We start from the raw sequence: 25,550 nt of genomic DNA, 5'->3' as shown, positions 1-25,550 counted from the left end.
TCTTCCGCCCCAATGATGAATCTCCAGGACATTCGGCCAGTTGTTCATCGAACCCTTACGCAAGAAAGACTCTCCAGGTTGGTAATTTTGTGAACGTTTATTGTGTTTTTTCAAGAATTCATGGACCAAAAAACACGGCTACAGTACAGAAAGCATGAAGAGTATAAAACAGTAACATAACTGAATACAGACCATGACCAGAAGATGCACGGTTACAAACTACAAATTGAACAGCAAATAAGCAGTGTCTCATTAAAAATAATGGATCAAATAACTAATAATTTGATAACAATCGGTGATCTTGCCACCTGGATGGGTCTCTTGTTCCACTACAAGCGAGCTTCAGTGGTTTCACATTCTTGAAACCTTCAGAGAAAAAAGGAAATGATTGATTACTTGGTTAAAGACAAACTTATTATTGATCAAGTTAAACTTTTACATGTGAAAACTTTGATAATTCCCTGCCATAAAATGTAACTTTTATAAATTCGGAAATACTGATGAACAATCCCTTTATGCAGAATTAAGTAACAACTGTATTTGTATCATTACAGAAGGCAGTACAGGTTTTTTCAAGTGAAAATATATGCCCGCAATCAAACCTATTGAGGGTTTTTTCAGTTATTCATAGCATTTGATTCCCTATTATCTGCGCTTAAGGTCGGAGATGTAAGACAAGCCTTTTTGAAGAATTGGCTTCCTGATCAAAAATGAAATCGCATTTAAAAAACATTTGATTTGTAAAGTCCATTTAAAATTGAAGGTATGTAATAAGAAAAGACAAAACATGTCGCCATCAAAATTACATAAATCCAATACAAACATTTATTTGGAGCTTCGGCCGGAGAATTACATATTCACAAGACATGTCACGGGCCACGAGTTGACCATACGGTTGAGATGCCACAATCAATTCTGAAGAACCCTCCTGTAGCTCGAGGTTTTAACTAGTTCAGAGTGTAATAATCAACATTCTTCAATAGATAGACTAAACAGCTGAGGACACTGAATCACAGTTGTTGTTGTCGCCGCTTATGGCTCGGGGTCATCTACACTGAGAGTTTCCCGGTCATAAACTGGCAACATCAACAAAATGCTAGGGCAGCCCCTCCTTATGGGAGATAACGGCTGCTCAAGGTTGGTCAGCTGCGTCAGAGGGCGAAGGAGGACATGCAGGGCAAATTATTCCCCAACACTTACAACAATATAAAAAAGAGTGACACATACCTTTCAATGAAGGGGGAAAAGATTATCTTCTTAGAAATACTTGGTACGGTTAAGAGCTCTTTGTGCCATCTGGCCGCTCTCGTCCGTTATTCTTTCCCAGTCCGTTTGACCCACCACAAAGCCGATAGCGCGCTTTCGATCTGCTTCCTTCTTCTCTTCGAGATCAGCCCAGCGAACCTTGACAAGACAACCACGGTGTTATGACCAGGAAGTGGATCATTTGAGATAATAATTTATATTATTTTACATACATTTTATAAAAAAAATTGTTTTTCCACACTGAAAGCCACCCTGGACGACCTGTAATTGTTTTCCTTTAATAGTTCACGTCATTGGCGAATCTACAAAGCAGCTGCTCTGTGGCAATTTACCCTTTTCTTTCCTGGTTGTGACATGCGCGTAGCATAATCGTCTGGCAGCTGAAGGTAGTCCTCCAGGCCGGACATGTCTTCACGTTTCCTTTTCCCACCGCTCCCCAGACCATCCAACCTGTCTGTATAAAGATCACTGAACTGGTCAGTTCCCCCTCCACATAAGAACTTAAAATGTATCATCCTGACATGTATTTGTCTATGCAAAGACAGCTAGTAGATCAGCATTATCTGTTATCCTGCTTCACATTCACACAATTAAAACTACTCTGAGGGGTTCTTATTTACTTTCCCCCCTAATGTGCCTGGCTTTGGATGTGTAGAAATTATTTAGAGAGTATAGTTTGCATGAGTATGTAGGCCCACTTTGCACTTTTTGGCCTTGGGTAGAAGAACCTTATCTTTGCATTCTCTCGGGACATTCAACCAAATGTTTTCTTAAGATGCAGACATTAATTAATTAAGTAATTGTGCTAAATGTGAAGCCTTTGTCAACACAACATGAATAGCATAGGTCGTTGTCCTTCTGTGTGCACAGACACACAGCTATACAACATAATAAACATCACAAATCAAAGCATTACTTTCTTAAGCCTCTCGAAAAAGGTGAAATACTGGGAATTCAGTCATAAAACAAAGACTGACAATACTAACAGACTAACAAAAGAAGAATACCTACCAAGTTTTGCCTCGGACGTGTCCATCTCCCATTTGCTTTTTGGAATGTAGCCCTATATTATATAAAGAAACACTTCAATGGTTAAACATCTGGGTGACACGGGGAGAAGGAGAGAGAAAGCAGGGAGGCGGCTGAAAAGAAAGCAGACTGGTTTATCAGAAGTTTAGAGACAAACATAACTGAAGGATGAGACTGCGGGAGGACACATAATGTAACAGGGGCATGCAAATAGTTTTGATCTTGCAAGTTAGAAGAGACTCATGTTTTTAGACTTAGCATTTATCTCGGTCACATACAAAAGAAAAGTAGGAATGGACAACAGCTGTGCTGCTTTGAAGAGCATTGGTTCTGTGCTTTTGCTTTGAAAACTAAAGGTCATTAAGATAACACTGTGAGTTAATGATAATGTGATCGACATATTTTACATTACACAGAACAATGCCCTTGTGTCTGAGTCTGAAATGCCCCTACTCAAGCTTTTACTTAAAAAGAAAACTGAACATATAAAGTTTCCTGGTCAAAAGCAAACTGAGGTTTCTGACGAAGCTTCAAATTTCCCTAACCAATCATCAGCTGCAGAGTCACAGTGAGGCCATTTGGTCGGCTAGCACTAGTCAGTCCCAGGTTTATGGTTTATGGCTCTTTAAGGACGGTATCTCGGAGTATTGCATGCTCCAATTTTGATATCATGTAAGTTTCTGGTTCAGTAAATCACTTAAAATCACAAACTATTTTATTTTAACAATCTAAACCATGGCCTTTTCACCAAATCCTAGAACAGATTAAAGATTGTCTGCAACAAGTAATGAATTAAAATGAGTCAGGCCGATAAGAGTTGCATCTGTGGCACGTTCTGTCAAAGTGCATGCCTAACCAAACTTTTTCTGGTTGAAAAACAATGCATTTAGTTCAATAATCTCCTTTGTTCAAAATATATATAGTTTTGGTTCATACATATGTTGTTTTTACTCTTTAATATTTTTGTAAGGCTTTGTGCTAAAGGCTTGTATCTGATATGTATTCAACAAAATATCAACTTCTTTCTGACATTTATTCGTTTTTGGTCTGTGTTTATTTTATTATTTGGTTTAGTTTTGTATTTCTCAATATGCATTCACATCAGTCAAAGTATACATTTGTGTACCCCCTGTATTTTTAGTGTTAAATGAAACACAGGTGTTTTCAACGATTTGTTCTGATTAGACCTCTGCTCGGGTTTAAGGTGGGCGGCGCTTTGTGTGGACATACGAGAGTCAGAGATGTCAATAGGCGCATTCACACTGCGGTACTTTTCCCACAAAGGTTCATGCGAACTTAGTTCATGCGAACTCTTTAGTTCGCATGAACTAAGTACAGATCGCGTTCACACCGGAAAAAGTCCCTGGGGGTGGATTAGGCAAATGAAGCCGCTGACGCCACTTCTTCTTCTGCTTTGGGTTTACTGGCAGGCCGCAAACCACTTCACGGCGTATACTGCCGCCCAAAGTCCCCGGCCGGAAGTCCCCGGAGTTGGGGACTGGCTTCAGTAGAAGCTGCTGGGAGTCCCAGCAGCTTCTACTGAAGCCTTCCGAGTAAATCGCCAGAACGCCGACACCTCCTCATCTCCACCGCTCCCATGTTTTATTTTGTGTTGCCATAAGTTAGTCTCTCTGCGTTGGGCTAATGCTAATAATGCTAATGCGAGGATAATAAAATGGCGGCTTCACAAAACTTTTTGGGAGTTTTACGGGGCGTGGTTTGCAATCCGCCCAGCCAATCAGAAATATAGCTCTTTCTCACAAAAGAGCCGCTCGAAAGTCCCTGCTCTCTAGCAGGGACTTTCGAGGGGGTAAAAAGCTTCGCATGAACTAATTTTAGTACCGGCTCTTTTTGGTGTGAACGTGATCATGAACTAAGTTCGCATGAACTAAGTTCGCATGAACCTTTGTGGGAAAAGTACCGCAGTGTGAATGCGCCTAATCAAGTGCAGGCTGTACAGGAACCCTGACAGAAGTCTCATCAGAAACGTGAGAACACCTGTGTGGGCGGAGCTTTAAAGAGGTCCATGTTATTTGGTATATTAAAATGCGCATTTTGTATGTTTTTTTCTAACATTATTTAAAGTGTGTAAATTATGATAAATAAACCCGTTTTTGCTCGGCTTGTATGCACATGTGGCACAACAAAACACGAATGATAAAGATATGCAGCTGGAAACTCATCTTCCAGTAGCATCTGCTCAGGTCAGGCGCTTTGGATTTCAGAGTTTAACATACAACTCGAAGTTTGATAATTGAATAGAGAAAGGTGGCAACATTTTAAGAGAACAGATGGATAAGTCTGTTTGAATTATTAATGATACACATTTAAGGCACACTGCATAACAAAACAATTAAATAAACTATATACAGGCTGGATATCCAGCTTGTACTGCCAAGAAGCAGCTTCTGCATACAATGTGCAGTCGAGTCCAACACTACATCACTGATGGATGTGGTTGCAGATAAAACAAGCCATATCTGACCACATTCAACTGTGATGCTGGTGTGATAAATCAAAATTGTAAAAATATATTGTATTAAGAATAGGGCTGGGCAAGTAAACACATTATTACTGCGCTAACTAACCCATTAAATAATAAACTGTTTTTTTTATTAATATCATTATTATTTTGAAAGTCTGTTGCTCACTGGCTCTGAATACACATACAGTATTGGTATCAGTATTGGCCTAGGATGGGCGTCATCAGGCGTTTCAACCAATGAGAGCATTTGGGGCTGGCCTAAGATTCTTGAAGTTGAGATTTTCAATATATATTTTACCTGCGACTGTGTGAAGGGAATACTGCTATTAAAAAGCACCTTATTTGTTTAAAGTGTTTCTTCAAACCAAATCTTATTGCACATTTGTTCATAGCAGTACTTTTCAAATCAAAAGTGCGCTATACACTACTTTTGAATTCATTATTGAATTAATTGCAGAAATCATGTGATTAATCACAAAAACATTTTTTTATCGTTGCCTAGCACTACTTAAGAACAGTAAAATAGTGCAGCATCACAGAAAGAAATGTTTTGAATTGTGCTTACTTTGCTACACAATAGTAATCTTATTAATAATTATTTAAACATTTCCATATGAGGAACAATTTGTAAGTATTTAGCTTAAAGTGCACCTATCATGCTATTTTTAGACAATAGCATAGGTCTCAAATATATAAAAAACATGTCTATGAAGTGATCACCCATTCTAGCCATGCCTCATATCCCCTTATATTTTCTGACGCTGTGTGAGTTCCCTGACACACCGGGGACACATATTTATGTATAAAAGACATCAAAAAGTGCATTTTGCATGATAGGTCCCTTTTAAGTGTGCCTAATGCCAGCATTAAGTGGCTTGAACAAGGTAGTAGCCTTTACTATAGGAAAGATTAAAGGAGACAGTGTTCATTTTACAAAAAATAAAAAGGACAAGAAACGTTCCTCATCGTTTTTATCAACAAAATGTTTCATTCCCAAAAAGAGAAGATTACTGAATACAAAATAATACATGTTGACACTTTCTCCAATGAATAAAAACAAGACAAAAAAGTTAGGGAAGAGTTAGAGAAAAGATCCTCTGATAAATGAATGGCATTAATTAAATCATTGTATTAATTAGGGATGTAACGATACACTCAACTCACGATTCGATACACGATTTTAAGTTCACGATACGATTTTCTCTAGATTTCTTTTTTTTTAACAGAATGAGCTGCGGACAAATGACTGAAAAATATTTCTGTAAAAATCCCTTCAAGAATAAAAATAAAGTGCAGCTTGAAATGTATGCTCTGCTCGATCAAGAGACTAGATCTATGGATACAGCTTTCTACACTCTGAAGTGACAATTTAATAAAAATACATAAACAGTATTTACTTTTACAAGCTAATCAACAGTTTAATCTCCACTGTACATCCGGGTCTCAGATTTGATTTAGTTCCAATAAATCGTAATATTCTAACCTTTTTTTTTGAAGGGGGGGACACAGGTCAGTGTTACAGGGGCACTGGCCTCTGTTGCCCCCCCCCTAGAACCGCCCCTGCGAGTCTCACACACGCGCACACACACAGAGAGCTTGAATGAAAAACAGACCCAGTAGTACTTGTATTATCAGTATAACAGATCGCCACTGGGCTTTCAACTAAAGACACAGCCACACAAAAACTGTGGCATTGCGGCATGTGTACAGCTCCTTATGGGTAGTGCAATGTTTGAAGTGCTGGAGCGGCGTTCCGGCAGCGCTACACGGCATCACGGATGTCCGAGTTATCCAGTGTGTCGATTTCACGGGCGTTTCGTCGGATGTCTGCACTGAGGAGAGCAGCTGCCACGGCAAGTTGTTGTTCTTGATAGCGTTCAATCATGTCCAGACTGCTGTTCCAGCTAATCAAATCAAAATGTGTTCACGCCCTGTGCCGTTTAGAAAAGTACATCGCGAATAATTTTTTAGCTCAACCAATTTGAATCTTAACGCATCTGTAGCGATTTTTAACCGATTCAAGATGCATCGTTACATCCCTAGTATTAATCAATACCATTCAACAATATGTCAATATATATTTTTATCCTGGAATATATAATGACTGAAAAGTATAAATACATGCATCTCCCTTTACCATTCAAATAATACACTACATCTGAACTAGAACAATTCGATCTAGTCAACTAAAAATGTTGTCCCATTCAACATAAAAAAGACAGGACGGTGCAGTACACACCAAGACACACCAATCTGAGTAGGGCGACACGACGCTCATCGGCGGCCCGACATCTATCTACGCCGAAAATCAGCTTGGTGTGTAAGGACCTTTAGAGAAAGCGTTTCATGTCCCTGGATCAAGCTGTTCTGGAGATTTAAGAAAAGCTTTAAATTGTTGTCTATTCTTTCTTGTTTTGGCTGAAGTGAGCATAATATGATTATGTGATGCTCACCAAAAGCATCAATATAAATGTTGCTTGTCGGAAACACAATCAACATTGATTTTGTATTGTAAAATAATTGTGGAGAAATCCTTTTGGGAATCACAAACCCAGGGTTTGGGAAAACCTGATAAAAGCTTCAGTACAGATACAGAGGCACGTTAGATCACTATTTTATCCGTCTTTCCTGAGAGTCCCTTTGTTGTACATTTTCTTGATTTCAGTCACAGTAGTTTATCTGTGACAGCAGGAAAGATTTACAACAAAAGAAGAAGCCAAAACTGGTTAAGCAATATAAAACAAGCTATTATAAGAAAGTGTTTGAATATAATAAACTTTATATTTTTGACTTTTTCTTGACTTTGATAAAAGACTACAACCTTTACATTTTGAGTTGCTTCCACTTAGTGCCATGGTATAATTAGGAACACTGCACATCATGCCTCCATCAGGGCTTTGTGGACATTATTGTTATTACCATTATTACTCAAATCTATTTATCTGAATATAATAAACTATAATGGATTCATCAATCAAACCTAGAAGACCTCAACGTCTCACGTTGTGAGATTCACAAGCTCAAGTTTGTTTTACGAGGACCAGAAAAGTATAATTACTGTTTCTGTCGATGGAGTCTTAGTGGTTTTAAGCAGAGCTTATTCATACGATCTACTTGATGAAATCCCTGTTGATACTATTTATTTTTGTATTAAGCCTTCATTTTCTATTATGCACAACTACATTTTTGCATGTTGTCATCTGAAAAACCTCAAGCCCTTTTATATCTCACACTTTACAAAGTTGTTTAATGTTTACATACATTACAGTCAAATCCAAGTCAACTTATGGAATCTGGCCATGTTTAAAGTAAGTGGTTAATGGTTTACAAAAATAAAAATACCATAAACATGAAGATGCACATTCAGTGCAGATCTTCAGTTTGTGATATTGATAGTTAATAGTCTATGAAGACATTTGTAAGTTACTACCGCATTTTCATATGCCAGTGGATATCATGCTATTGATGTACCATGCTAACAAATCATGCCTCATGGAAGAGTCCTGCACGGGCACAATTTTTCCAACCGGACGACCCATTACCGCAATTATTTTCAGGTCAAACGCAGACCCCATTTTTCCCTGTGCATTCGTAAAGATGTATTTTTCACACACGCGCGTACCTGACCCCGAGCAGGACTCTCCCTCAGGGCACGGCTGGACCCTTAACAGGATTTAGTTTGTTCAAATGTCACCAGAATGGTTGTAGAGCGACTTTTTGTCTGCTTTTAAAAGAATCAGCATTTAAGGCAATATTTACCTCATCTCTGTAAATGCATTTTAAAATCACCTATATGTAAAAAACAATTATTTGATTTGTGTTGTTTGAGTTGTTATATTATAACAACTTAGAATTGTATTTATTACATATTACATATAAGAACCTTTTCAAAAGTTTGAAGCAGATGTTGTTTTTCAATACTGATTTTTTAATTTAAATACAATTTTGTCTTTTGATAAAAAAAGTTTTTCTTTTCTGTGAATTATGAAAATCTGAGTTTAGCAGAGTGGCCTCTCCACTTTGACAGAGACTAAATAAATGAATTTGGTACTTTAGCAACAATAATATTTTTTCCAACTTTTTTGAAGAACCCTTGATATGAAGATGGAAACTATTTCAAACTAATTATAAGGATGAATCTCATAATGAAATCGAATCAAAATATTGTTCAATGAACAGGAAGCCCTGAAACCGCTCCTTTAGTGATTGGACTGTTGCCCCTATCATTTCATTTGAGCTACTTATCTTTATCTCACTGAATTATATTTTTCTCTGATATTTTCTAAATGATATATTAAATAACTGGATTAGCCTTATGTGGTGGATGGGAATACAATTAGGTGAAAATTATTCTAAAAACTATGTGTCAGTTTCAAGATTTCATGTCCTACCTTATCACCCTCTTCTTCCTCCTCTCTCTTCTCTCTCTTCGGCTCCTTGGGTTCGTCATCGGGGTTGAAGTCTTCCATTTCGACCTAACAACAGAAGCACATGTTAATTTAGCTCAGTGACTACAAAAAGGACGAATATACCATGAGAACCGCAAATTCGTGAAGACCTCACCTCCTCTATAGCTGCATCCTGAAGCAGGGACCGGACATCCAATCGCACCATATGCCGAGGTGAAGCCTCCCAGTTGTTTGACATCTGTAAACAAAATTGTCTATTTAGAGCAGCACTCTATTTACATGACGCTCTGTGGACATTACTCCCGTAAAAAATCTATCTGAGAAAGTAATTTTATGTGACAAACCTTCAAAATATCCTTTAGCGTGCGCCCATGGTTGTTTCTCTTTGCACAAGTCTGAGTGTCTGCAGTTATCTCAGCAAGATATACCTTCAAATAATAAAAAGCAAACCTCTTTAGCACAGGGCAGACTGAAAGAGGAATAATAATACGAGTCATTCATGAACAGAACTCACCTCAAAGCCTTTTGTTTTGGCTGCGCTCCAGAACTGGTCAAAATGTTTAACCTTGTCATTAATAGTGTCTAAAATGATGAAGGGGAAAAAGCCGTCATCCAGAGTTTTCTTAAATGTTTTCAGCATGCTGTTCCGGTACGTATCCTCCATCTCTGGCTCATATTCATACTCAAGAACCTGCACGACAGATTTCGTTTAATTAGAGTTTATATTATAACAATAATAATTGTAAGGTTGATACTGTTCTCCGATGTTTTACTGCAGGTCAGACTCACCTTGCGTTTCACTCGTCTCCCTGTGTCTGGGTCTTTCTCTACTTTCTCAACCTCCGTCATAAAATAATCGTCCAAAACAAGAACTCTTGGGGGTGCACCGCCACAATCCACTTCCTTATCCTTAATATCATCAACAAGAGAAAAAAAGCAATATTTGTATGTTTCCATTTGGTATTACTGTATATTGTTTATCAACATTATATTACATGATAACATTACATTACATGATAACATTATATTACATGATTTTCTGTTATGACTACTCACCCGTATCAGCTTTGCCACGTGGCTTTTTCCGCTTCCTGGAAGCCCTCTCATTATGATGACAATCTGTGAAAATGTATTTCACAAAAATGAGTACTAGATATCACACAACTAATAGTCTGTGATGGTACATTGGGAAGCTTTGCGATATTGATAAGTACCCTTTCAGGCCGAGATGATCTTCCAGGTGGTTTGAGGATATCGTCAATATTCTTGATTTCTGGCTTTTTCTCAACGCGCGGGGCTGGCTGTGGGGGAGGTGCGAGGGGTGATGCAGTGGGAGGCCCCCTTTCCTCTGGATAACTTCTTCTTTCTCCTGTAAGAAATAATTGCAATTGAAGTTATTTCTGAATGGCATTTTGTTTAACCTTTATTGACTACTGTTACCAGATCCAGGGTTGACCATACCGTACGGTGAGGAGCTATGGCCGTACCGCTCAGGCACGCCACGGTCGGGTCCGCTGCGCTCATATGGAGGTCTGTCATAGCCCGGCCTTCCATAATGCTCCTCTCGGTCACGACTGTCACTTCGGTCTCTCTCTCGAAGTTCCCGCTCTCTCTCCCTGTATCCTGAGCGGGGCGCAGGTGCCAGTGGAGATCTACACAGAGGAGGAGCATCGTTTTGTCAACAGAATTTCTTTAAAGGTCCCATGTCATGCTTTTCCGGTTATTATCCGTCCCCTTGTGTGTTATGAAGGTTTTTCTGCATGTAAACGGTCTGCAAAGTCACAAACCCTCAAAGTACACCCTGTAGGGAGTAAAACTCTAACACAGAAAAGACCTGTCTATGCTGCCCCAGAACGCCTCGTTGGAGATTTGTCTTTTTCCATTGTTTTCTTCCTGGGTACAGTGACGTGCCCATACCCAAATGGACTAATCCGTGGAGCTGTTACGTTACATCCGCGGAGCCGTTAGGTTCCTCACACACAATCTTTTCTCAGCTGCAGCTCCGCCGATTTCTCCTCCCTGAGACGGCGGGACGCGGCGAGGCTGTGAGTCGGTATGTGAGCACACACACAAACTCCCAGCCAGGCTGCGGGGGTGTGTGTGTGTGTTCGGGCTGGGTTTCGCTGTGTCCCACTGGGCTCATAGGGAGTGGGGGGCAGGAGCTCCAACAGGCCGTTTAGGACAGAGAGTGAATACACATACTATACAGAGATGCTGTATGAGAAACCAATGCGATTTTGGAAAATTGCACAATATAAATCTATTTTAGTAGACCTCAACAATGGAATTATGATCAGTAGAAATGGCCATGACATGGGACCTTTAAACAGGCACACTAATCACAATGTATTGAAACAATGTGATAAAGTACCTTTCTTCAACCATCAACTGTGTGCTTGAATCAAAGCAGACACATAGAAAAATAAAATGACATATGTACGGAAGCAGCTCACTTCCCTACAGTTTGGAAAAATAAATGAGGAAATATGTTACCTGTCATCTCTCTCTCGTGGTGGATAGCGCTCCCTCTCATATCGTTCTCTTTCATATTCAGGTGGGGGCTTCTCTCTGTATAACTCCCTCTCTCTGCTGTACTCCCGGCGCTCCATGTAAGGGTCTGATCTTCTTTCATAATATGGATCTCTGCCGTAAGGATCCCTGGGACCAAGGGGTTCTAAGAGAATGGAAGAGTTTATCAATGAACAGGGGTAAGAGCTAGCTCTGTTCAAGTTGAGAAAGATAACCTGAAGAGACATACCTTTTTCATAGCCCCGGTCTGATAGAACTGGGTCAGGCCTCAACACAATCCTCTCACCATAAGAGATCCGCTCAACAGTGGCTCCAGGCTCTGAAACATTGAGTGTTTTTGTCAACAACAAAGTTCTGAAACTTAACCTGTTTCATCTGTTAACCTGTTAGGCCCCAAGCCTGTTTTTCAGGTTTCAGACTCGAAAATGACATTCCCAGAACAAATGACCATATCTCCCCTTCTAAAAGAGTTAAATTAATCATCTTTTTTCTCGAAGTAATTATAAACCTGTGAGTTGGATGTAGAAAAGTCAGAATCAATATAGATGTTTTTCATTTTAAAGAAAATTCAGATTGAACATGGTAAAAAACTGTAAATTATAGTGTCTGTCCAAAAAATATTTTGTACTTATAGTGAAAACTAACCTTGGATTAGGGCTGCAACAAACGACTAATTTGATAATCGATTAATGAAATGATTAAATCGACTATTCGGACTATTATGCCTTGCACAATTTCTCAAACGCTCTTATTTAGCCATCAACTTTTAGATTTAGCTTGATCGTATTAAATAATGTGATGACAGAATTGTAAACAGAATAGCTGAAACTTTAACAAACTAAATAACTCTGTTACCTCTAATCATTAACCCCTGTTTGTATAATGTAGTTAACTCCGTGTGTTGCTGCTAGCATACATAACACCTGACATGGAAACGTTACTCGTGGATGGGGCTACAGAGCTGCTAGAAACAGTCCAACCCGGTGCATTCCTCCGTCTGAATGTGGAGCACTTTTGCAAAATGTTTAGACAAATTGTTCGTGTTACCGCCCTTACATGCTAAACTCTTATTGCACTTTTGGCAACGAGTATTGTCCACATAGACACGGCTATAGTTTAACCATACCTCGGAGCGGGTTCTCTCCGCCATCTCCGCAGTGTGTTGCTGCGTGTGATTTTCCATATCTCTGGCCCCCCTTGTTCGATTTTGACATGTGACATCTCTTTGACCGTTAGAGCCAATAGAATCCAAGGGAAATCGTCCCGCACACACTCATGTTAAAAACAAAAAGGAAGGTTTTTGTTGATAACGTCGTGAGTTTGTGTTCTTCAGTGTTGAGGTGGGCACCGTTAGATTCTGTGTCTCCTTGCGATCATAAACGATGTGTAGGATGTGCATCTAGGATAAGTAATAAGGGAGCTAGGAGTGATTATCGGTGCAGTAATAGGTCATTTAGATGCTTCTTATGAGACTTGTGTTTTGTTTTGGTAAAAATGGTTTGTATCGTCAGTTAGCTGAGATTATTCCCGTTAATCTGGTATAACACATTAATAGGTTCTTAAATATTAAGATCCCCTGAGACACAGTGTCGTGAAAAAAAAAACTAAAGTACCCGCCGGCGGGGACCTTGGGGCTTAACAGGTTAATGGTCGAATATGTACATCTTTGCTGCTCATACCGTGGCCATGCCCGTAATCCACAGTCTTTGGAATCACTGAAGGTGTGGCCGCAGAGAGAGATGTCTGGTAACGCGTGGCAGCAGGTTTATCCCAAGACCCAGGTTCGGTTGAAGCCGTCTGTGCTGCTGCACTCATGCCCTAAGGATGACAGAATAAATATGATAAAGACTCAACAGTTAAATAAACATTTATTTAAAAGATGTGTGTGACCACAGTGTTTTAAACAAACTTGCATAATCAGTGATGATACATTCTTTCAACAATGCACTTCTAGTATCAGGGATTAAATTGTTAAGCTAAAATAGCCAAGTGTTATTTGAATTAAATTACCTTCAGAACATTCCTGATGTCTGCTGGGATCTCCAAACCAAGAAGACCAGCAGGAAGCTCGGCTGGGATGTCGGCCGATTCAGGCTGGGGTGCAGTACCAGGTGTTTTCCCTTCATGCAATTCTCTGTAGACCCAAAATAAGTTAAGTTCACCAAAAAGCTCTCCCTTAAATCCATTTGAACATAAAGTACAAGAGGTAATACAGTGAATTGCTGAGGACTGCAGTGTGTAAAGGCAGGCTGGCCCAACTTGATAACATGTTTTTTTTATGATTTTATAAAAAAATATACCGTTCACATTCACTGTTTATGCGTGGTGGCAGAAAACTGGATATTTAGAATATTAGGGAAATAAAAACAAGCATAATTAATTAATTTATGATGAAGGTCTAGAAATAAAGCTTACCTTATAAGTTTAAGCTCTTGAGCAGCTTTCAAGATGATCTCATGTTGACGTTGGGAGAGTGCAAGTACATTTGATCCACTCGATCCTTGTGATTCTGGGTCATGTTCTGGCAAGTTTGTGATGGGTGAAGCAGCAGGTAAGAGAGTTTCTTCTCTGGGATCTTCATAGCGAGGTCTGCGATTCTCATACTCAGCAGGATACCCTCTCACTGGTGATGGAGAAAGTCTTGAAAGCCTGTCCCATTCTGAAGGTGGAGCTGATGGCGGGTATGGTTGGTCATCCTGGCGATATGCTGGCTCATCTCTATACTCCCGAATTCTGAGTTCTCCTCTTCCCCTGTCATGCTCATCATAAGAATGTGGGTGACCTCTTTCTCTTTCTTCTCTGTAGGGCTCTGGGCGTAGCATGCGGGGGGGATAATCCCTCTCAGGAGGAGCACGCTCTCTGTCCCATTCAGACTCATAGCCATACTTGGCCTCATGCCGATAGTCACCAGGAGGATGGTCCTGTGGTGGCCTCCAGCGACCGTGTTCTCCATGACCATAATCCTCCACGAAACCCTCTTTATGTCTCTCTTCATATTCCTCATGTGTTGGACCTGGCCGAGACATGCCTCTAGCCATCCCTCTACCCATAGATCTCCGCCTCATTCCTTCAGGATCAATGATCTCATGTGGAGGCAGAGGAGGTTCTCTACCATGAGGCGGTTCTCTGCCATGAGGCGGTTCTCTACCATGAGGCGGTTCTCTGCCATGAGACGGTTCTCTGCCATGAGGAGGTTCTCTGCCATGAGACGGTTCTCTGCCATGAGACGGTTGCCAGTCTAAATCTCTCTCCATGTCTTCACTGTACATTGGGTCCTCTATAGAATCAATCACTTTGTGAGGTGGGGGTGGCACGCCATGCCTTTCTCTTCCTGCATCAGGATGCATCGGGTGGCTATGAGGCTCATGTCCGGTGTGCATTGTGGGATCCATTTCGGTATCATCCATGTTTATTCCTTGGCCTAACGCCTCATGATCCATTGGGCCATGCGCTGGATGAGGGGGGCGCCCTCGTCCTTGGTGCATGAAACCAGGATGACCAGGTGGGGGACGGCCCCGGCCAGGTGGAAATGGGGGTCTCATGCCTCTCATAGGAGGTCTCCTTTCGCCCCAGTAAGGATCGTCTTCCTCCGGGTACTCTGCCGACTCAGGGTCTTCCCAGTACATGTCCATTGGTCCTCCTCTTCCCATGGGTGGTCCTCCTCTTCCCATGGGTGGTCCTCCTCTTCCCATGGGTGGTCCTCCTCTTCCCATATGGGGTCCACCTCTACCCATTGGGGGTCCTCCTCTACCCATTGGGGGTCCTCCTCTACCCATTGGGGGTCCTCCTCTACCCATTGGGGGTCCTCCTCTACCCATTGGGGGTCCTCCTCTACCCATTTGTGGACCTCCTCTACCCATATTTGGACCTCCTCTACCAAAAGGCGGTCCCCCTCTACCAAAAGGCGGTCCCCCTCTACCCAAAGGTGGCCCTCCTCTCCCCATTGGTGGCCCTCCTCTCCCCATAGGCGGCCCCCCTCTACCCATAGGAGGACCACCTCTCCCAAAAGGTGGTCCTCCTCTTCCCATATGGGGCCCTCCTCTCATCATCGGGGGGGCCTCCTCTCCCCATAGAGGGTCCACAAATTGGCTCTTCATAATACTCTTCCTCTGCTGCGTAGTGATATCCATCTTGCATCCACATTTCTTCAGGGGGCTCCTCTGATTCCTCATCACCACACTCCTCATATGAAGGATCTTGCCAATGATACTCCTCCTGTTCTTCTGGCATCCCCAAGTTTTCTTCAAGTGGCATGTAGTCATACGGCATTTCCTCAATCTCCCCTCCAAGTGGTATAGAGTTAGGTCCCCTGAAATCTCCATGCCCCATTTGCCCACGCCCTCGACCTTGCACAGGTCCCGGTGGCTGGCCTCGTCCCCTTCCAGGAGGATGCCTTGGTTGATCTGGTCTTGACTGCATCTGGCCAGTCTCCTGTTGGATTCCTGAGGGCTTTGGAACCTGTGGGGTTTTGTTTTTTGTCAATGGCCCATCAGGTTTGAGCGAACTTTGTGCAGCAGGATTTTTTGATGCAACAGAAGAGGGAGCAGTTACAGAAGAGGGAGCAGTTACAGAAGGTTTGTCGTTACCAGGTTTGGGTTTCTCACTTTTGTTAGAAGCATGATTGTCCTCTGATTCCTCAGGCTTTGTGCTGGTATTTAATGTCTGAGGAATGGGGTCCTTCTGGACAAAAAAGCCCTCAGTTCCAAGTAAGTTGTCATCTGTCAAGTCATCAGAATTGGCCTTATCACCGGGTTTTGATTTACCTTTTTCTTTTTCAGACTGTAGCTGCCCGGCTGTCTTTCCAGGAGTCTTCAAGTCTGTAGTGGCAGGTTGTGCCTTAGGTTGGACTACTTGCTGTTGCTGCTGGGGCCCAGGTGGGCGTTCAAAAGGCGCAGGGCCAGGAGGCCTTTGGGGCTGGTCAAACCTAGACGGCGGCCCAAATCTGGGGGGGCCATCAAAGCGTTGCCGTGGTTGGTCAAATCTTGGTGGACCATCAAAGCGGTGCCTTTGTTGGTCAAATCGAGGGGGGCCATCAAATCGCTGCTGTTGTTGGTTGAACCTTGGGGGGCCATCAAACCGCTGCTGTTGTGGGTTGAACCTTGGGGGGCCATCAAAGCGCTGCTGTGGTTGGTTGAACCTTGGGGGTCCATCAAAGCGGTGCTGCGTTTGTTCGAACCTTGGAGGACCATCAAAGCGATTTGGCTGGTCAAATCTTGGAGGACCATCAAACCCTTGCTGTGGCTGGTCATATCTAGGGTTGTTTCCAGTAGGAAGAGCAGGACTATAGAAATAGCAAGAAAACATTATTACTAATCATTATTTATCTTAGAGACATTCACTGATACCCTCACAAAATAAGTGAAAACATAATTTTGGTAAACATGGGAATACTTAAATAGTCTGACTAAATTAAATTACCATCAAATTATTTTAATAAACATTTTGGCTGGATTTTTAACCAAAAAAAGCCAATTACAGTACTACAAAACAACCATACTAACCGTGGACCGCTGACACTGTTGCTTGTTGGCTGAATAGCAGGGGGACCTGGGGGTCTGACTCCTAAGCCAGCAGGGCTGGAACCTCTCACAGGGGGTCCAGCAGGTGACTCTGAATGTGGTCCAAAGCCAGTGGGAGGTGGACCTTGAGAGTTTGGACCAACACCAGCTGGGGAATGCTGCAAACCTGGTATTGTTGTGTGCTGCTGCATGTGAATGTCTTGTCCAGGGTAATGGCCAAACGGTCCCATCATCCCACTACTATACTGGTTTGAAGCGAATGGCACCATGGCAGTGAGTGTGGCCACCCTTTCTTGAAGGTGCGCATTGGTGGCGTTCATCTGCTCCTGCCACTGCTTCCATTGGCGTTCATAGTCCTGCAGTTGATCTTTGTGGGGATAGGTCTTAAATTGTTCATACCACAGGACAAAGGAGCGATCCCACTCTTGGAATAAGGGGGTGAACTGCTGCCGTTGCATTTCATAGTGCCTGAGCTGCATTTCAGCAGACATTGACTGCAACAAAGAACATTTGGGTTTGAGTTTTTCGGTAATGATCTTATTGGTACATGCAGAATAACTGGGGCATGAGATGTAAGATGTAAACTAATGTGGATCCACGATGATGCTTGAGTTTGTACAGTACAGGGTTGTTGCAGTTCCTAAATAATATTACCGTCACCATTTGTTTTCCGTGGAAAATATTCAGATGAATAGTAGCTTTCAAATAAACAACCACTTACTGCTAGATTTGCAGGTTGCTGAATCAGCTGTTGATATTTTTCCAGGATCTGCTGAAGCTTTTCGTGTTGTTGCATGAGAGCCTGGTATTGTAAGCCGACTCTTTCTTGCTGCACCTTTTGCCACTGCGCTGCTGCAGCCTGTAACTCCTGGAGGCGGGCAGCCTCCTCTGGGTCTTCCAGAGTATCACTCTTTAAACACAAACAAGATAAGATTGGAGCATATTGATGCAACTCACAAAGACATTTTTTGAAATATATCTAAGGGTAGCTAATAATGGAAATGATAGATTTATAGATCATCAACATGAGGCGCTTTCACACCGGAGTACTTTTCCCCGTACTTTCCCCTTTTAGTTCCGATAGTTCCTGGGATTTTGCGAACAAAAAGAGAACTTAGTTCATGAGAAATGTTCACCCCTTTTCAGTCCCTGCTAGAGAGGTCGCAACAACAGCCGTTGCTCGTCTCCCTTTCCATCAACCAAACGCAAAAGTACGTTCACACACACACTGTAGCTTCACAATCACGTTTACTTCCTCCATGGTACAATTATGAATTATGAAACACCGTGGAAAACGTGTTTGCCTAGGCAGGCGTTCACACTTTTCGCGCCCATTTTACTCTCACAAAATTGTAAACATCCGGGCTAGGTCACATGACTTCCGGTAAGAAAACGTAACGTGTATGTGTGTGTCTCTCTCTCTCTGTGTGTGTTTATGTCTTTGTGTGTGTGTGTGTGTGTGTGTGTGTGTGTGTGTGTGTGTGTGTGTGTGTGTGTGTGTGTGAGTGAGTGTATGTGTGTGTCTGTGCCTAACCCTATCAGACGGAATAGCCCTAACAGCCTGACCGTGTCCCTTCTGCCTGTAAAACTACATGGTGATTAAATAATGTTTCCTCTTAGGAAAGCGCGCACAGGACACACATGATGAGAACTTCTTTGCCACCGTTGAGACTATGGAGGACAGGCGTGCCATGGCCAGCAAGGCGATGCACGAGGACCAGATGATGCTTATGCACGAGGACCAGATGATGCTTTTACACAAGGCCCAGGAAACAGAAGACAGGGTGATTGCGATGATGGAGCGCCAGGATGAACGGGACGCAGTCTTGGCACAGCAAATGGGGCAGCAAATGGAGCAACAAAAGGCTTTTCAGCAGGGGTTTCTGGGAGTGCTTTCAGAGCTAGTGAAGTCCAACAGGCCTTCCTCCCTGTAGTATTGTGTTAAATATTGACACACAGCGGTGTTTCCTGGAAACATTCAGGGATTAGCCCACAGTTCAACTCTTACAGTGCTATTTTTAAAAAAAAAAATTTTTATAAGTGTATTTTTTTGGGTACATTTTATTTAAGTTGATTTTCTATTGTTATTATATATATATATATTGCCACTGTTTTTTAATACTGACACCTAACTTGCACTAAGGTGTGTCTGCTGCTATATATATTGCCACTGTTATGTTTTGATACTGACACTTATTGATCTGCTGCTGATAAATAAAAGATAACCTACATGGCGATTTAACAGATAATGTATCTTGCTTATTTCTCCTCTGACACTATCTTTACAGTGACCTGTGTAGCATCCTATACATCACATTTAAGTGATTATTCTGATACCATCATGTTTCATCGGTTATAAACCTATGGTTATAAACTGGCGAAGCTTTATTTATTGTGTCCCACCCCAAATATGTGGCTTTGAAAAAGATAATTTCATTGTATTTCAAAATGGCGTCCATCAACACAAGCACTATTTATAGAAAGAGAAATGGTTAAGTTTGTAATTACCAGTGTTGTGAGTTCAATATGTACGAAAAGTCAGCACACTCAGGATAGTGCAACATGATTGCAGCGTCCAGGCAGCTCCCGTTCGAGCATATGCCTTGAGTTGCACATAGCTCCAACGATATAACACACACACACACACACACACACACACACACACACACACACACACACACACACACACACACACACACACACACACACACACACACACACACACACACACACACACACACACACACACACACACACACACACACACACACACACACACACACACACACACACACACACACACACACACACACACACACACACACACACACACACACACACACAGTATTGTATTATTGTATGAGAGGTTCCAGGTTGAATTGAGGCGGATATTTGTAATGTTCAGAGGTTGTTGTGTTTAATATTCATGAGTATATTTGTCATTGTTCAAATGATAATAAACATTAGCATAAAGCATATTTGTCCACTCATATGTTGATAAGAGTATTAAAAACTTGAAAAATATTCCTCTAAGGTACATTTAGAACAGATCAAAAATATGCGAGTAATTTGCGATTAACTATGGACAATCATGCGATTAATCGCGATTAAATATTTTAATCGACTGACAGCCCTAATATATATATATATATATATAAAATAACAATAATAGGTAGGCTCAGCAGCAGACACACCTTAGTGCAAAGTCATGTGTCAGTATTAATAACAGTGGCATATATATATAATAATAATAAAAAATTGACTGTCCCAGATGTAGGGATTATTTTTGTCCCGGCATGACTTAGCGCTGTGGACGATTCCCATGGCCGCTAACTTTACCAAAATACAGTCACTACAGAAACTGCCTTCAGTAGAAGTCTCTGGATCGCGTCGTCCGAGTAAATCTCCAGAAATGCCGACACATCATCACTCCGCTGATTTATTTGGTGTTGCCATAACTGCTTTCACAAAAGTAATCTCTTCGTTGGTGCGCTGCGCTGAGATTTTAATGCAAGCAAATACAATTGCAGCTTCCAAAACTTTTCCAAAGATTTACGGGGCGTGGTTTGCAAAATACCCAGCCAATTCGAAAAACCTTTTTCTCCAACGAAAGTCCCTGCTCTCTAGCAGGGACTGAAAAGGGGGTAAAAATGGTTCTGATGAACTAATTTAGTTCAGGGGGCTTTTTGGTGTGAACGCAAATATATCTGAGTTCTGATGAACTATTGTGGGAAAAGTACTCCGGTGTGAACGCGCCACTTGGTGTGAAAGCGGCTATGGCAACTCATTCACCAACAGTTTGGTAGGAAATCCGGGTATGACATGCTAACCACACACACATCAGAAGAACCTTTCAGTGTTATCTTAAAATTATATTTTCCCCATGTTTATATCTTCTTTGCTTCCTTACATTTAGTTATTTGAGTGCAATACTACTGCAATTTGAAAGATTTACTTTTCTGCATTCGTTAGGAAAGAGCAAAGGGGACAACTTATTTTGCATTTGCAGTTGTAGTCCAAACCTGAGTAGAATAGGTAGAGTGTCCCTTTACTCAAGAAAGTTTGAATTGTTACAATCACACTAGGGGTGCAACAACTAATCGACTTAATCGATTACCAAATTAGTTGCCAACTAATTCAGTCGTCGATTCGTTGGTGACGTCATAACGTGTGTTTTACGCGCCGTTAAGCTCCAACGTTATCGGTCTTTTTATCGGTACTGGAGACATTTACAAAATATATGTCATGTATTATTGCTACAGAAGCATTATATCGCAGTCTTAGTGTCGCCAACTCGTTTCTAATATGCAAAAAGACAAAAAAATGCGTCCGATATATTTCCGATCTTTCCAATCCAGAAGAGAGATCTTTCTCTCCCCCGTCTGTGTGCGAGGGGGCGGGGCAGAGATGGCGGAGAGAACACGCTCCGAGGTGGTTAAACTTTACCCGTCTCGATGTGGAAAATGCTCGTTACCAAAAGTGCAATAAGAGTTTAGCATGTAAGGGCGGTAACACGAGCAATTTGTCTAAACATTTAGCAAAAGTGCACCACGTTCAGACGGAGAAATGCACCGGGTTCCACTGCCTTTCTAGTAGAGCTCTAGACGAGCTCTAAACGAGTAACGTTTCCACGTCAGGTGTTGTGTATGCTAGCAGCAACACACCGAGTTAACTACATTATACAAACATGGGTTAATGATTAGAGGTAACAGTTATTTATTTTGTTAAAGTTTCAGCTATTCTGTATTATTTAATACGATTTGTTAAAACATTGTTGTTTCTTTTGATGTGAAATATAATTTATTTACTTTAAAAGCAATGTTAATTTTGTTCAAAATGTGTTTAGTTAATTTAATAATATATGCATTTTTGAATCAAGTATTCATCTTTATTGTCTTCATTGTTAGTTTCCACATGCCTAAAACAACCTCAAGCTACATTTAAAAGTTGATGGCTAAATAAGAGCGTTTGAGAAATTGTGAAAGGCATACAGTAATAGTCCGAATAGTCGATTAATTGTTTCATTAATCGATTATCAAATTAGTCATTTGTTGCAGCCCTAAATCACACCTATGTAAAATTAAAAAGATGCTTACCTTTCCCTCATCAGGTGGTGGAGGGGGTGCTGGAGGCTCCTCTTTTGGAGGGGGTGGAGGAGGTGCGCCTTTTGGTGGTTCTGATGGAGGAGGAGGAGGAACTGCATGGCCAGAGGGGGGTGGTGGCCCATGACCACCACCCTCTTTCTGATTCTGTTTTGCCTTCTCTTGCTTTAACTTTTGTAAATTCTGAAGATGCTGTTTGTACCAACGTTGCTGTTGCTCCTGTAAGAAACGAACTCATTCGTCACACAAATATCATTGTTGTCAATTTAAGGCGAGACACGGCAGGCAAAAACATCGTTTTTCATGCAATGGTCAATTTTGAGATGTTGTGCTATTTCGATTCCATAACATGTTTTCTTTCAGGCTTTTGGAAGGAAAACGTACAAAATACACATTTATTTAGTGTTTATTTTACTATAGTTTGTCTATTTGCGTCTGTAGATATCTCCTAAATTCACCAAAAGTTAGCATTCTAACGTAACATAAAGTACCGCGACCGCTGTGTGCACCATGTCATCAGAGGTATCGTTGGAAAGCTCTGTTTCTCCTGCACAATCTCATTGGATCCAAATATGGTCATTTCCTTTGTATCAGCAACCAATCGTGAAAGTACAAAGGGGTCTTAAACCAATAAACGAAATCTCATTGGCTGGTGTCAATTTCTGACAACGGGATTCGTTCAGATGCGTCACGTGGTGTGCTAAAACACTTCCTGGTTAGCTTTCCGCTGGAAATTTAAATCTCAAAATGGCAAAAAAAAACGGCGAAAAAAACGTTAACAGAAAAGACGACAACAATTGTCACTTGCACGAAGCAAGGTTATACAAAAAACAAATGACCCTGAACATGATGCCCAAGCTGTCATCCAAAGAACAGGAGGGTTTAGCTAGCGCCTCACTGCAATCTTTAAAGGTCGTTTTCTCAAAATGAGTTTTTCTCCTACTCTGAGTTCGAAATGTCCACTTCAGTAGCACGTACATACACCAAACCTTCCAGTTATATTCCTATCAATATTATGAAGGCTTTGACAGAAGGGTTTGTTCATATATCATCCATAGCCTGAATTATATAACATTGTATAGCTAAAAACATGTTGACAGTATTTTCTGATTTATGGAGTGATGAAAAGAGATATCCAAAATCCCTTCTGTAAAAGCCTTAGATACTAATATGACTACAAAATGAAACAAGAATTTTGAACCTGGCTTTATCCAAAGTTCAGATTTCGGTTCCGGAAATGTCTCAAATATGCGCATATGTAATGAGATAATAGCTAATTTGCATATTTAAACATGCTATTTCAGAAAACTTGTAATGCAAAAAACAATTGCCTTATTGTAAGTAATTAACTGGAGAAATTTCTAGCTGATATCTTTAAGTTTAAAAAAGTACCTTATTCACCTGGGGTGTCTCACCTTAACCTTAGTCCCTCAATGTGACATAGGATTACATTTTCATATTTTATGATCAAATCCTGAAACAAACAGTGCCTTCAGATTCATTTTTAGTTAAGCTTTGAGTCATTGGGATTTACTATAAAACATTCAAATACTTAAATGCTCTTTAATTGCCCATAGTTCCCTTATATTAAAACAAAAATTATAGTAAACCAGTTGGGGCAATATGTATGCTCAAATACTGCACATCGTAAATCTCTTCATATTGACCACATTAAATAGATACGATTTGGAATCCTTACAGCAGCTCGTCTTTTATTTATTATGTTATTTTAAATATCAGAAAACAAAATGTTTTTGAGTCGAATAATATCCATATCTTTTCATCCAGCCACTACAACAGTACTTTCAGTTATTATACTTTGAGATTTGACATTGAAATTATCTGCTGGTAGTTTTTGATTAGAAAGAACATAACATGTTAAAGTCTAAACATGTATCACATATTAAATATGTTTAATAGCTAGCATCAAATGTGCCAGGCATCCCTCGTTCCCACAGCCAGTGTTTTTGTGTTTGTGAGTTATGGCAGTTTTGAATACAAAGTAATATACTAGTTGTACTGGTCCGGTCTGCTATTGAATACAATACAATGAATGCTAAGTGGTCTGATTTCCATGAATGTGTTTATTCACTTATCTACCACCTTTGACATATATAGGATGATGCTTGGATGCAATATCTGTATATTGGTTGTTATACTGTATATTGGTACAGGAACGGGAGATATTTTCAGAGTGTCAACAAATGTGATGTCTACTGCTAGATAACGTTTTTAGTCAAATCAACAGAAACAGTACGATGTCTTTCGGTCGTGATATCTGGCAGCAAAGTGGTGAGATTAAGCAACAAAAGCAAACAAAAACAATACAAGACATTACCTGCAATTGTAGGGAGTTGTCGTCCTCTGGTGTGGGTGGGTTTTTGTTATTGGACTCTTTTTCTTTGGGAGCAGCGATGTTCTCCGGTGGCTTAGTCGACTGGGGCTCTGGAGGGGGGGGGTACCGGTTTGCTGTCGTTGGGATGCGGTTGCGGTGGCAGTGGAGGAGGCTGTGGCTGACCCGTCTGAGGTGCAGGGGGACCTCTGGTCGCCTCGTCCTGTTGATAGTACGATTGAGCTCCAGCATTGCTGTCTGAATGTCCTGCACCTTCTGGATGCCACGATGACCCGGAATAACCTACGTTGTGTCCACCACCACCACCTCCACCACCACCGTACGCATTGGCATTAGCATTACTGCCGTGGTGAAGCACTGACTGGAGCTGTTTCTGGTGTAGCATCTGCAGCTGCTGCATCTGCTGCAAGTGTTGCTCCTGGAGGCTGGAGAACATGGATCCGGCTGATGGGGCCTCGAAGCCACCGAACCCCGGTGCCACAGGGCCGATATTTCCGCCACCGGGCTGCTTACGGGGCCCTTGACCTCCAAAGTTTTGCGACGGGGGTGCCCCATAATTTCCCCAGGAGGGATACATGGTTATGAGGCGTGGCGATGGACTCGGCCTTTGTCCTCACATACAGCCGGTCCGGAGTGCCTGAAAAGCTAACAGCTAATGTTAACCTACCTGGTAAAAATAACTATAGCTAACGTTTCACTTTATTGTCCCGACGGTCCTTGGCTGAATTACACACAATGTACACACGCCAGCTCTGTAGCAGGGAACACTATCATATTATATCGTAATACGCACGTATATATTTGTGTTTTAAGTTACAAAACCGTTGAGCCGCGGACGATGCTAAACATGATGCTCGA

General features: G+C 41.3%; 1 protein-coding gene across 1 annotated transcript; it reads right to left on the bottom strand.

Annotated features, from left to right (window-relative positions):
• Window positions 1-82: 82 nt before the first annotated feature.
• ylpm1 (YLP motif containing 1) lies at window positions 83-25,550 on the bottom strand. Its single transcript, XM_034075690.2, is given in 23 exon segments — window positions 83-366; window positions 1,228-1,404; window positions 1,599-1,720; window positions 2,278-2,329; window positions 9,172-9,255; window positions 9,344-9,427; window positions 9,534-9,617; window positions 9,704-9,880; window positions 9,979-10,098; window positions 10,246-10,308; window positions 10,404-10,558; window positions 10,651-10,841; window positions 11,683-11,863; window positions 11,948-12,037; window positions 13,398-13,536; window positions 13,729-13,852; window positions 14,134-15,736; window positions 15,801-16,999; window positions 17,220-17,731; window positions 17,959-18,147; window positions 22,334-22,558; window positions 24,678-24,797; window positions 24,799-25,550. Coding segments are annotated over 22 exon segments (6,132 nt in total). The 5' UTR covers window positions 25,270-25,550; the 3' UTR covers window positions 83-366; window positions 1,228-1,257.

Source organism: Pseudochaenichthys georgianus, chromosome 24, assembly GCF_902827115.2.
Source record: "Pseudochaenichthys georgianus chromosome 24, fPseGeo1.2, whole genome shotgun sequence".
In the NCBI taxonomy this organism is placed as follows: Eukaryota; Metazoa; Chordata; class Actinopteri; order Perciformes; family Channichthyidae; genus Pseudochaenichthys; species Pseudochaenichthys georgianus.
The sequence above is the reverse complement of the archived record's forward strand: the minus strand, read 5'-3'. Positions and strand labels throughout refer to the sequence as shown.